The 14,604-nt window shown below is 41.6% G+C and overlaps 1 protein-coding gene across 14 annotated transcripts in view; it reads right to left on the bottom strand.

Annotated features, from left to right (window-relative positions):
- Nucleotides 1-14,604, bottom strand: part of TIAM1 (TIAM Rac1 associated GEF 1) — a 441,301-nt gene that overhangs the window by 69,224 nt on the left and 357,473 nt on the right. For all 14 annotated transcript variants that reach the window (XM_054542445.2, XM_054542444.2, XM_024239448.3 and 11 more), the window contains one exon: nucleotides 7,661-7,742. In XM_054542445.2, the coding sequence (XP_054398420.1) occupies nucleotides 7,661-7,742 (82 nt within the window). The remainder of the gene's footprint in view (nucleotides 1-7,660; nucleotides 7,743-14,604) is intronic.

Raw genomic sequence — 14,604 nt, forward strand, 5'->3', positions numbered from 1 at the left:
GGAGGGTGTGTGTTCATCCATATGTATGACTATATGGACAGTGCTTTAATTTAATACAATTCTGCAAACACGAGCAAGATGCAACTCACATTACGAATCTGTAATGTGAGTTACACATTACAGAAACTGTACCTGATTTCACACTCTAGCAGTATCTGATCATAAGATTATCTTATACTTCTCTGGGCTCCCAGAGCTCAAAGCCAACTTGCTAATTAACCCTGGGCTCTGCTACATCCTTCAGAGAGGAAAGCAGAGTGAGGCCAAGGTATTCTACGTGGCTTGAGGATCCTAGGTACTCAAAACTCTATGGTTACAAGTCCTGGTCACTCCTATTTCCAGACCGCCTCATGTAAAACTCTTTCCTAATCAATTACTTTGAATGTCCACAGTGAATACCTACTTTGCTAAAGGAAAGAAATACCTTTGCAGATATTTCTAAAAAGGGCAATGGGAACACATGTCATTGTATATATCTGCAATAATTTCAGCTCTGGGAGAAAAATCATCCCATAATATAGATACCCATCGTAATGCTGAGGGGAGAGCAGTGGTTGAAAAAAAACAAACAGGCAAACAGCAAAACAGAATTTTTAAGATTGGGTCCCAGGGAGTCATTGAGCCTTTTTAGGCCATGTCATGATGAACACATGGTTTTTTGTTTAGTTTACAGGACCAGGAAATGGATAACCTCACATAGGCAAAAGAGCTAATTGCCATCGCCCTCTCAAGTACCTAACACCCTCAGATAGGGAACGGCAGAGGGCCACCCCTGAGGACTTTCCAAAGTCTTCATTTCATTCTCTTATTTTAAATTCTCTTCTTTCAGCAACTTCTAACTTTCAGATTAAGTGTCAAGAAGCCCTGCTGAAATCAAAATATTTTTACACAAGAACCATTTAAGTTATATTAGCCTTAACACAGGTGTATTTATCTGCATTTTAGTGGAAATTTTTTTTTTTTAATCTGTTAGGAGAGATAGAATCAAGGGCTACGTCATAGGAAAGAATGAATAGGATTCATCTAAATATTGGAATTTCCTTTCTGAAATGCCATCATTTTATTACATTCTGAGACCAATTTTTTTGGTTTGTTTGTTTGTTATTAAAGAGACATGGTCTTGCTCTGTCCCCCAGGCTGGATTGCAGTGGTGTGATCATAGCTCACTGTAGCTTCAAACTCCTGGGTTCAGACAATTCCCTACCTCATCTACCAGAAGACCTGGGACTACATGTGAGTGCTACCATGCTTGATTGATTTTTTAATTTTTTTGTAGAGATAGGGTCTTACTATGTTGCCCAGGCTGGTCTCAAACTCCTGGCCTCATGCGATCCTCCACCTCAGCCTCTCACAGTGTTGGGATTACAGGTGTGCACTACTGAGCCTGGCCCCAGTTTTTTTTCTATTAAAAAATTAGCACCCTTGTGGGGTACCAGGAAACACCTTTGCTTAACTGGAAGATGGCAGGAGAGGCAACATGGTGACAGCCTGCTGCAAGTCACCTGAAGTCAAGTAGATGGAGACATGGAGACACCTCAGGTATTGATTTGCTCCATTCCCTCTTTTTTTTTTTTTTTTTTTTTTTGAGATGGAGTCTCGTTCTGTTGTCTAGGCTGGAGTGCAGTGGTGCGATCTCAGCTCACTACAACCTCTGCCTCCCAGGTTAAAGCGATTCTCCTACCTCAGCCTCCCTAGTAGCTGGGATTACAGGCACATACCACCACACTCAGCTAATTTTTCTAATTTTTGTAGAGATGGGGTTCCGTCATGCTGGCCAGACTGGTCTCAAACTCCTGATTTCAAGTGATCCAACTGCCTCGGCTTCCCGAAGTGCTGGGATTACAGGTGTGAGCCACCACACCCAGCCATTCCCTCTTTCGTGGTCCTCTTTTTGTATAATCAAAAGGTTAAATAGAGGAGACTTCCAGTCTGAGGACTGCAATTGATTATGTAATTTGTACCAGACAACTGGGTAAAAAGACTAGGTCTGGGAAACAGATCAGACATCTCTAATTAGTGGGGAAATCTCTATGATAGGAAAGAGGATGGAAGAAACTATAATGGGCATAAGTTCCTTTTTTGAAGATCACCCAAATGAAAGCCAAAAATTTACAAAAGTGAATAGCACTTTAGCTCTGTACTAAACAGGAACTCCTTTCACTGTTCCAGGAAGGCATCTCTCCCCACACCTTGCCTTGCGACAAACATGTGAGCGGCTTCCACTTAAAGATGCCTATACTTTGCACACTGGGGGAAAACCTTATAACCATCTCCTATATGAACAAATATAAAGAAAATTATGAAATATCCTACAGCTGAATGTGGAGCTGAATGAAGAACATAATGATTTTAACAGTTAATCAGCAAAGTCATATCTATATCTTTTAAATAGGACAGCAATGTTCTAACTCTCAGCAGACAACTCTAATATCATCCAAAATGATTGCCAACAGGGGGCAGAGGGAAATTATTCAATATAAATCAATGTATCCACCAACTGGAAGGCTGTTAGCTTCAAACACAGGAAGGGATCATGAGTGGCAACTGGAATAATGATCAAGAGAATGAAGGAAGTGCTTACAACTAAGTGATGAAACTAAGGTTGGGCGTGGTGGCTCATGCCTATAATCCCAGCACTCTTGGGAAGCTGAGGCGGGAGGAAAGCATGAGCCCAGGAGTTTGAGACCAGCCCTAGCAACATAGTGAGACCCTATCTCTACAAAATTTTTTTTAAAAATTAGCTGGGTGTGGTGGCACGTGCCTTGTAGTCCCAGCTACTTGGGAGGCTGAGGTGGGAAGGATGGCTTGAGCCTAGGAGGTTGAGGCTGCAGGGAGTCATGATCCCACCACTGCATTCCAGCCTGGGCGACAGAGTAAGACCTTGTCTCAAAAGAAAACAGAAACTAAGAACAAACTCATGAGATGAACCACCAAAAAGATTCCTCACCCTAGAAAAATCATAACATGATGAACAGTAGAGAATTACTCAAAACTAGAGTCCAGGATACAATGAAAATTCAGATAACAAGCACAGGCACCTATAACATGAGGAGAACACATGACTAAAAAATATAGTAGTACTAGAAGTACCCAGAGAAAAGGAATACTAAGTTGCTGAAATGACGCATCCTTCTACTTCAAGGCAGCCTAGGGCCTCATGCTTAGTCTAAGTATCATGTAACTGGATACGTGAACTAATTTCAACAGTAAGGTGTGGGAGTGAGCTGAGGGCTGAGATGGAGAGAGGGGCGAGAGAGAAAAATTAAGTAAATGTTCCCTCTTTAAATGTGTTCAGTCAGTTGGATTATTAAATTATATTCTCCTCCCTAAAGTGTTCTAAAATAGAAAGCAACATTTGATCTGTATTGTAAGGTGCTTCTGTGTTTGTGCCAGTAGCTTTTACTTGTACCGAACTCAGTATCTAACCAGAAGCCACTTAGCTAGGTGTTAATATTAGGCACAGATGGGCTGAATTTCGACTCTGTGGTAGCTTTTAATCCAGAGGCAATCAGATCTCTGAGGTCTGGGGGAATCTTTCACCTCTTCAATCAATATGCTGTTGGAACATCACATGCCAAAACCAACCCGAGCACGGAGAAGAAATGATTTAACTGAGCTTATTAGCCATGAGCGGCAGGCTTTTCTTTTCTTTTTCTTTGAGACAGAGTCTCACTCTGTCACCAGGCTGGAGTGCAGTGGCGCAATCTCAGCTCACTGCAACCTCTGCCTCCCGGGTTCAAGTGATTCTCCTGCCTCCCGAGTACCTGGGACTACAGGTGCGTGTCACCACGCCCAGCTAATTTTTTTATCTTTAGTAGAGATGGGGTTTCACCATGTTGGCCAGGATGGTCTCAATCTCTTGACTTCGTGATCCGCCCACCTCCGCCTCCCAAAATGCTGGGATTACAGGTGTGAGCCTCTGCGTCCAGCCTGTGGCAGGGCTTTTCAAAGTGAAGTCCAGGAACAGGTGCCAACTGTTTGCTAATGGCAGTAATGTAAGGACAGAAATCGAGACTAAGCATTGAGAAACTCTTGGAGCTTTGACATTGCCACAACCTCCAAGCATGGGATTTTATATTTCACAAAAGCAGTGGCGGTCACAAAAGAGTGGAAATTCAAACAAAACAAAATACCTGCTTCTTTACATCAGATGGGCTGAGAAGCACTGTTTGTTAACACTCTCAAGCCTGATGGCTGGTGCCCTGTCATACGCTCCTCAGGGGGTAAAAGTAAATGGGTTCTGTGAGTAATTCAGTGACTTTAATAAAAAGTATTAAAATGTATACAAACGATAGCAGTTTTATGCCCAGTTCCAATTTCTGAGTCCCTGAATCACTCAATCTTAGAAGTAGAGTCCAAGAGCTTTGAAATTCAGCCTTCTGAACTTGATCTTTGCTAGTTTATCCTTACTCAACAAAAATTAAGTAAACTGAAGAGAAAAAGAATAATCATTATGGAGCATCTAATTTTGGAGGATCCAGGCACTTCACTGCTACCAATTACAGCTCTAATTACTGAGGTCGGCTTTTTGCTGCATAATAAGCCGCTCATAAACATTTATTCCTTGCCATGAGAAACATTCTGCTGGCTTTATTATGTCTTTAGTTTTAAGGTCAAGAAATAAACAGCATAAAGTTATAATGCAAGTGGCCAGCGTTCAAAATTGGGTTCTCTTCATTAGGCCCAAATCCTCTATTGAGTATTCTGAGATGGAGACTGGTGGCCTACAGGGGAAGGTGCAGAAGGAATATAATATCCCACTGCTCAGAAAAGAGTTTAAAGATTTTCAAATGCTAAAAAGCTTAATAACCTGGGCCGGGCGCACTGGCTCACGCCTGTAATCCCAGCACTTTGGGAGGCCGAGGTGGGTGGATCAGTTGAGGTCAGGAGTTCAAGACCACCCTGGCCAAAACAGTGAAACCCATCTCTTCTAAAAGTACAAAAATTAGCCAGGCATGGTGGCACACGCCTGTAATTCCGGCTACTCGGGAAGCAGGAGAATCACTTGAACCTGGGAGGCAGAGGTTGGAGTGAGCTGAGATCGCGCCACTGCACTCCAGCCTGGGCCACCGAGGGAAACTGTGTCTTAAAAAAAAAAAAAAAAGAAAGCTTAATAACTTGATTCAGAGAGAAATCTTAAGTGAGCATATGCGGTAGTCTTTATGTCTTTCCACCCGGAACTTTGTTCTCCTTCTACCAAACAGTAGAATCACAGTTCTGTGCTCCCTCGTAGGTAGCTATGGCTGTCTCACTTGCTTTGGCCAATGAATTGCGAGTGGGACAACACCTGCTTTCCCACCTCCCCTTCCCCCTCTGCTGAGTGACAAGCACTGTCCCAGGTGGCAGCTGCTCCAGGCCTGGGTGTGGAATGAGGACAACGTATGGAGTCCCAGCCAACCCATAAGGGACGCGTGGTGAATGTGAGAAATAAATGTCACTGTTTCGAGCCACCAGGCTTTGGTGGCTGTCTGTTACCTCAGCTAACCTCGCCGCTCCTGACTGATATAGCACAGTATGGATTTTCCTCACTTAATTTACTCAGGCACCAACTCTGTTACTATTCAAGCCATACAGTGTAATGCTAAGTAAAGAAGACTGGTCTTAAACATATGGAAAGGAATATATATTTAACTCCGCCAGAATGTAGACAACCGCATAGGAAAGCGTTAACACAGCAGGCATGACTGCTATTCTTTGAAAGGCCCGCTTACAAATTTGAACCTTGGCTGGCATCCTGAGAACTTGGATTTTGGGAGGGTTCCCAACACCCTGAGTGGCTCACAGTGCCTAAACTGTGGTACCAACAATGCGATTTATGGTGAACGCCTACTGTCCTCCTGGGAGTCTGGAATTTTGGTGCATGCTAGGCAGAGGGTGCCTAGGGAACCAGCCTGCCCAGAAAAGCCCTGGGCCCTGAGTCTCTAGCTACCTTCCCTAGGAGGGAGCATTTCTCAGGTGTCGTCACAACTTGGTGCTGGGGGAGTTATCCTCATTCTATGTGACTCCACTGAAACAGGGCTCGCTGAAGCTCACACTTGGTTTCCCCTAGACTTCGCTCCATGCGCCTTTTCCCTTTGCTGATTTTGCTTTGTATTGATATAGGAGTTAAGATGAAATGATTTAGGCAGAGAGTGAGGCGAAGAAAGTCCTCAGTAACATTTTCCTTTTAATGAAAAGCAGCCCCCAAATAATTTTCTAACAAAGAGCAGCCTGTAAAAGCTGCACACATAGACAAGTAAGCTGGCAGCTTACACGGGTGAATGCCGGCAGTAGTGCCAATAGGAAAAAGCTAGCTAGGACTAGACATGTTCAAAATGGCGACTCCATCCTCTCTTCTCTTTGCCAGCCACGTGTATAGTAAGGAGCAGTGAACATGGCCCCGGCCAGGCAAAGACTCCATTTGCATAATAAAGATTAGGATAGGGCAGCCAGCTTCCATGCGTGCTGTGTAGACGTCACACCTGGTCCAAACAATCTGTGGGCCTTATGTAAATCAGACACCGCCTCCTCAAGCCTGGCTATAAAATCCGGTGCATTCTGCCGCTGGCCGGAAGACCCACTCGGGCACCCGTCTCTCTCTGCAGGAGAGAGAGCTGTTCTCCTTTTCTCTTTTTTGCCTATTAAACCTCTACTCCTAAACCCACTTCTTGTGTGTCCACATCCTCGATTCCCTTGGCTTGAGACAATGAACCGTGGGTATTTAGCCAAGACAACGAAGCCGCTTCAGTATAATTTGCTATAAAAAAAATCATAGTTGTGAGTATGACCAGATGCTGAGCTCTGTGGGTCTTCCTAGTGAATCAGCAAACCTAGGGATAGTCTTGGGGACTCCCCTACACACCACCAAAATAGTTCCTTTAACATTATTTGTATGGGAAGGGAGGATAATGTCTATGTTTTTGGGAGGGGGTGTAAAAGAATAATTCCTACATTACTAAGGTACATCATAGTATATGTTAAACAAAAATTATGGGAGGCCATTGTTGTGAACTGAGTTCCTGCATTACACCCAAAAGGCCAGATCAAATAAAAATGGAATCACTCATGCTGGATGCCACATAATCAAACTAAAACTTTCAGGAAGCAGGTAGATCCCCAAACAGACCAGTTTTTCCTGAAAACGTGAGATTCCAGTCTACCTGAGTCAACAAAATAAGTAGGTCCCCTCTGCTTTAACCCTTACAAAAAAGTAACCTGAAGTAAGCTAATGTTAAACAATCAGTTTTCTTCTTCCACTGTTCTGTTTCCTTGTCTCCACCTTACAAAAATCACTTTTCTGCCATTGCCCAGAGGGAGCTCTCATTCTATTTTGTAGAATGGAGGCTGTCCCGTGCATGAATCACAAATAAAAGCCAATCAGATTTATAACTAAACTTGTTGTAATTTTATCATTTGACATATAAAATAATCTACCCACTTCCTTTTTAGGACAGTAGAACCCCAATAATTAAAGTTATGAAATTTAACACCAAAGTCTACATCGTACCCACAGTAAATATCCCTTTTTTTTCCCTAGTGTGGCTGCCCTCCACAGAACAGGAGCCAGATATACTATCTGTTTTAGATAGGACTCAAAGGCATTTTGTTGAACTGTAAATAAATGCACACTTACATAAGAAATACTTTACCTTACAACACAAACAAAGAAAAATAAACTTACCGTAAGTATCAGCAGCTGTATCTGACTTCTCAATGTGGATGCTCTGAGTGACTTTTGGACAGATTTCAATTTCTTTGTACAGCTGAAAGTTACAAAGGGGAATCTAATTAGAATTTCATTATAACTAACTTTTAAAAATGGTCATCATTTCATAAATTTATTTTTTCACAATTGATACTTATGTGAATTTGCACTTCACAATCTTATCATTAAACAAAACTCATTAAAAGTAAAAAGTAAAAGTAAAAACTTCCAGCTGTCATCCTCAAACATAGCCACAGTTTGGTTTCTAAGTAATTCCTCCACATCACTCTGTCTATTCCTACCCAATGTCTATCACAGACCTGAAAAATAATGCTAAAGTAATGGAGATCTCTAGTTGTGGGGAGAAAAAGTTTATTAAAATCAAGAAGAGGTTATAAAGATCTTGGTATGGAATTCATGAAAATAAGATAAATCTCTATGCTTCTATTCAAAAAGTTCATCATAGTGCAAGTAAGTAGAGACAAGTGATAGCATTGAAACAGAAAACAAATTACGTAAAGGAGGATATTCTTTTTTTTAGCCACTGAACTGTATCGAAATTAGCTAGAAAACTGAAGTACACAAATTAATCAGCCCTCTAAAAGCCCAAGAAAGGAAATAACTGATGAGTAAGTCCTCAAAAGCAATTGCAACAAAAATGAAAATGGAAAAGTAGGACTAATTAAACTAAAGAGCTTCTGCATAGAAAAAGAAACTGTCAATAAACAGACAACCTACAGTATGGGAGAAAATATTTGCAAACTGTGCATCTGACAAAGGTGTAATATCCAGAATCTATAAGGAACTTAAATCAACAAAAAATGAATAATCTCATCAAAAAACAGGCAAAAGACATGAACGGGCACTTCTCAAGAGAAGACATATATGTGGCCAATAAATATATAAAAAAATGTACACATCGCTAATCATCCAAGAAATGTAAACCAAAGGGCACAATGAGATACCATCTCACACCAGTCAGAATGGCCATTATTAAAAAGTCAAAAAACAACAAATGCTGGTGAGGCTGCAGAGAGAAGGGAATGCTTTTCTTTCTTTTTTTTTTTTGACATGGAGTGTTGCTCTGTTGCCCAGGCTGGAGTGCAGTGGCATGATCTCGGCTCACTGCAACCTCCGTCTCCCAGGTTCAAGCAATTCTCCTGCCTCAGCCTCCCGAGTAGCTGGGATTACAGGCATTTGCTACCACATCTGGCTAATTTTTTTATTTTTTTTTTATTTTTTTTTTTTTTTGTATTTTTAGTGGAGACGGGATTTCGCCATGTTGGCCAGGCTGGTCTCAAACTCTGACCTCAAATGATCCGCCCGCTTCAGCCTCCCAAAGTGCAGGAATTACAGGCATGAGCCACCATGCCTGGCCGAGAAGGAAACGCTTATACGCTGTTGTTGGGAATGTAAATTAGTTCAGCCACTGTGGAAAGCAGTTTGGAGATTTCTCAAAGAACTTAGAACTACCACTTGACTCAGCAATCCCATTACTTGGTATATATACAAAAGAAAATAAATCATTCTACCAAAAAGACACGTGCACTTGTATGTTCACTGCAGCACTATTCACAATAGCAAAGATGTGGAATCAATCTATATGCTCATCCAGGGTGGATTGGATAAAGAAAATGTGGTACATGTATACCACAGAACACTATGTAGCCATGAAAAAGAACAAAATCATGTTCTTTACAGCAACATGGATGCAGCTGGAAGCCATTATCCTGTGTTAATTAACACAGGAACAGAAAACCAAATACCTTCTCACTTACAACTAGGGGCTAAACAATGAGTACTCATGGACATAAAAATGGCAACAATTAGATACTGGGGACTACTAGAGGGGGAAGGCAGGAGGAGGACAAGGGTTGTGAGACTAACTGCTGGGCACTAGGCTTACTACCTAGGTGACAGGATCAACAGTACCCCAAACCTCAGCATCATGCTATATACTCAGGTAACAAACCTGCATGTGTGCCCCTTGAATCTAAAATAAGAGTTAAAATTATTTAAAAAATTTTTAAAACAAAAAAGGCTGGAAAGAAAGCTTTGTACAAAGTCAAGATAAGAATGATGCAGAGTTCACACATCAGAAACGTTGTTTAAATTAATCGATATTTCATTTTCTTTTCTTTTTTTTTTGAGACAGAGTCTCACTCTGTCACCAAGGCTGGAGTGCAGTGGCGCGATCTCGGCTCACTGCAAGCTCTGCCTCCCGGGTTCACGCCACTCTCCTGCCTCAGCCTCCCAAGTAGCTGGGACTACAGGCGCCCGCCACCGCGCCCGACTTTTTTTTTTTTTTTTTTTTGTATTTTTAGTAGAGACAGGGTTTCACTGTGGTCTCGATCTCCTGACCTCGTGATCCGCCCGCCTCACCCCCCCAAAGTGCTGGGATTACAGGCGTGAGCCACCGCACCCAGCCAGATATTTCATTTTCATATGTCAAGATGTATCATCAAGACAGTTAACTTACGGAGTTCTGACCACGTCACGCCTCTCACACTAACTCCATGAGACAAGTGTGATGTTCATTTTACAAATAAAGGCAAGAGCCTAAAGAGAAAGTACTTTCCTAAGTTCAGAAGACCAGTTCATGCACAGCTGGGATTATGAACCCAGGTCTCACTGGCTCTAGAGCCGCATTCTTTCCACTACACTACGATGCCTCCCAGATCAGCCTTCACTGGAACACAGGGTATGAAAGCAAAGGGAACCTACCCTCTTAGGTCAGTCAAAGGTTCAGATCCAAAATTTATAATAAAAACTCACAAAGAAATAGATGTGTCAAATGTTCATACAGATTTTTAAAATTATTACTCTATCTTGAAATGAAAACCAATTTTGAGCCAAGGTCAATAACAAAAAATGTGGCCGTTAGCACTAAAGAGAAGTCTTGATGATTATCTAAACTTGCCTGCATCCCTGACCACACAGCCATTCGTCCAGAAACAATTTTATTCAGGCAGGTAGAAAAGAGTGGGCAGTTTCTTCTTTTTATTTGCTTGGGGCATTTGAGAGGTCAGCCTAATACTTGTGACTCAGGAGCCTGAGAAACCGTTTGCTATAATAGAATGCCAAGGAGTGTGGGGGATAGGAATGTGGATAGGACAGCTTGGATCCTTTTAAACACCTCAATTTAATGCAACTTCCACCAAATGCAACGTGTCAAGGGCATGACTGAATGTGGTTTTAGTGTTATACTTTAGAAATGTTTCATACAAATAAATTTACAAATGAGAAGAAATCAGTTATACTACTTTTTCACTCAGAAAATAGCCACCAAAACCCTAAATACTAAATTCAAAAAGGTTTACAATATATAACCTAACACCACAGAATGCTCAAGGAAACGTTATCAACTACGTTCATTTCAACTTATTAGGAGCCTTAGTTTTATTTTTTAAAACTTCAAGAGCCAAACCCTTCCTCCAGGTGGCAGTATATAACTGTTTGTTTTAATCATTTCCACAGGATCTAGTGGGACTAGAGCTTTGTGCATAATCTTTCCTATATTTTCATAATACTACTTCCTAGTTTTCTTTGAAATTAGTGTGAATATCATTGTGTCTTTTGCTGGTCTCAGACAATAACTCAGTATCATACAGACAGGCCCGCTGGCCACAGCATCCTTAGGCTGGTTGGACTAAAGCCAGGTTTAGTGAACAAAACTAAAACTATATAAAATTTCAAGAAGGGTTTGTACTTTAAAATATATTTTCAATGCAACCACAATATCTGGAACTAGAAATCTGGAAATTCAGTAGTTTTATACATAAATGCACTTAATGATGAAATAGTTCACATCTTCTGTTTCTTTTATTAAATCGATAATGTTGCAACAACTTTCCCTGTTTTCAAAAACTGGATGAGAAGATCACCAGATTTTAAGAAACAAATTGCTTACCTAGGGCTCTTGAGTTCTCCCAAAATCAGGATCATTTCTTTCTCTGTCTCCTTTGGGTGGCTTGGTCTGAGCCACTGTCACGCTCTTGCCTGACAATGACTCTCTACAGCCTCCTATGGGCCCTGGTTGCTCATCCTCTCAGGCCCTATGGGTCACTCATCTGCCATAGTGAGCCTTTCAAAGCCAACAATGCCCTTTCTCTCTGGGGTTTCCCACGGCACTTAGGCTCTACATGGCCTATCCTTTTTCCCTCCCGCCGCCATCTCCTGCATCCCCTCTTTCGTGCCCTCTCCACCAATCCTCCTCAAACACCAGGTAAGCCACCTCCACCATGGCCACCCTCCCCCTGCCCGGGCCTTAGCCAGCTTTGTTCTCTCAGTCTAGAACTTTTTTTTTTTTTTTTGAGACAGAATCTGGCTTTGCCACCCAGGCTGGAGTGTAGTGGCACAATCTTGGCTCCCTGTAACCTCCGCCTCCCGGGTTCAAGCAACTCTCCTGCCTCAGCCTCCTGAATAGCTGTAACTATAGGTGTGTGCTATCATGCCTGGCTAATTTTTGTATTGTTAGCAGAGACAGAGCTTCAGCATGTTGGCCAAGCTGGTCTCGAACTCCTTACCTCAGGGGATCCACCTGCCTCAGCCTCCCAAAGTGCTGGGATTACAGGCGTGAGCCACCGTACCTGGCCAGCCTAGAACACTTGTCTGCAAAATACCTCTATGATTCCACTCCTTCACTTCACTCACTCACCCTGTTCGAACATCACATTTAAAAAAAAAAAAAACACGAAAAATAAATAAAATAAAATAGCAACAAGACCCACTGCAGATGCGCCATCTCCCTCTCTCTACTTGCCCCAACTTCTTGTCTCTCCAGGCTTTGAACATTCCCTGACATATTACACATTCGCATGTATTTGTACCTGTTTCTGCAAACTTGAATACAGGTTCCACCAGGAGCAGAATTGTTTTGGTGTATCCCCAGTGCCTAGAACAGCTAGAATAGTGCCAGGCATACAAATGCTAAATAAATATTTGCTAGATGATAGCTGGGTGTGGTGGTGGGCACCTGTAGTCCCAGCTACTTGGGAGGCTGAGGCAGGAGAATTGCTTGAACCCGGGAAGCAGAGGTTGCAGTGAGCCGAGACTGTTCCACTGCACTCCAGCCTGGACGACAGAATGAGACTCTATTTCAAAAAAATAAAAAATAATTTTAAAAATTTGCTGGATGAGTGAATAAATAAATTGATCAGTGTTTCTGCAAACTTTATTTCTACCTGTCACTTTATAAAAAACGCATTTAGTGTGGGTTTTTGAAAAGAGCTTCCATAGACTATAATCATGTATATTATCATTCCACGGACCGGACCCAACAAACAAGTCATCGTGAAAAAGTGGCCAAACAGGTATTACTTATATTAGAAACACAACCAGCAAAGCAGATAAATCAACGGCTAACTATTCTTGGTTATTCATAAGCAAGAGAATCCCCTGACCCCCAAAATAAACACACTAGACCCTCCAAAAAGATCTTTAAAATATAGTACATACTTTTGCTAATAACTATTGGTCTTACTACTAAAGACTGACAAAACAATGGCATAGAATAAAATATTTTGGGAGAGTCACACATGAATGAGTCATTTATAGGGAAATGGCTTGTAACACTTGAAGTTTCCCATGTCCATCAAAATCAAAATGGAAGTGAGCCAGGGAAACCAATTAACTGTGTGTGGTCTGATGCATATTCAGTAAGGGACAAGACACTGAATACCTGCAGACTCTCAAAAAGCATCCAGGAATGCTGTTCAGAAACCCCCTGTCTCAGAATGATGCTATGCCCAGCTTAATGGCCTAAAGCAGGGATTCAAAACCAGAGACCCATGGATAGAGTTCAAGTGGTTTGTGAATGTGGATGATAAAAAAACAGTGATATTGGCTGGGCGTGGTGGCTCACGCCTGTAATCCAGCACTTTGGGAGGCCAAGGCAGGTGGATCACGAGGTCAGGAGTTCAAGACCAGCCTGGCCAAGATGGTGAAACCCTGTCTCTATTAAAAATACAAAAATTAGCCAGGCATGGTGGTGGGCACCTGTAATCCCAGCTACTCAGGAGGCTGAGGCAGGGAGTTATTTGAACCCGGGAGGCGGAGGTTGCAGTGAGCCAAGATCACGCCACTGCACTCCAGACTGGGCAACAGAGCAAAACTTCATCACAGAAAAAAAAAAAGTGATATCTTTATATTTACAAACCTTAAACTGAAAATCAGCATTTCCTTTTATCCTAAATGAATGCAGGCAACAAACATAGTAATAGTAGCAGTGCCTCTGACTGTCACAAATAGAAATCACAGTTATTTTCATATCATGTTTTAGCTGTTGCTAGTGTCTCAAAATATTATTTATGCTCATCGTTACCTCAGAACAGTGGTAGCTGTTAGATCTACTGCTAGGTCTTGTAATTTAATGGTCTAGCTATTAGGTCTATGTCTACCTATTAAGTCTTATAATTTAATAAGCTAATAAATAAGAACATATATTACCAATAATTCAAAAAATATTTTTGAGAACTATTTCAATATATTTAGGGCACAGGTAAGCCTATGTATTCTATTTTATGCGATTGAAAATATCATTCTGAGAAGGGGTCTGGAGGCTCCACCAGGCTACCAAAAATATCCAAAGGACAATAATTAAGAACCTTGGTCGAAACAGAGGTTTTGCAAGACTGTGGCATTTGCATCCTTAGAGATCTATGGGCTGGAGACCTTCTGCAACAGGCCAAGAAGTAATACCATGGTCTCCCTGTACTTTAGATTCTTTTAAAATACATATATAGCTATCTGCATACAAAAATTGTAGATCCAAACAGACTAAGCTTGGCACACCTTAGTCTCCTATGTTGAAGGAGACCACAAAATGGACAAGGCTTAAAAATAATAAATGAGTCTATATAATTTCAAAAACTATGTCTGAAGTACCTATACCTCTTATGTGTAAAATATGAGGAACATGG

This window comes from Pongo abelii, chromosome 22 (assembly GCF_028885655.2).
Source record: "Pongo abelii isolate AG06213 chromosome 22, NHGRI_mPonAbe1-v2.0_pri, whole genome shotgun sequence".
NCBI classification, from domain to species: domain Eukaryota; kingdom Metazoa; phylum Chordata; class Mammalia; order Primates; family Hominidae; genus Pongo; species Pongo abelii.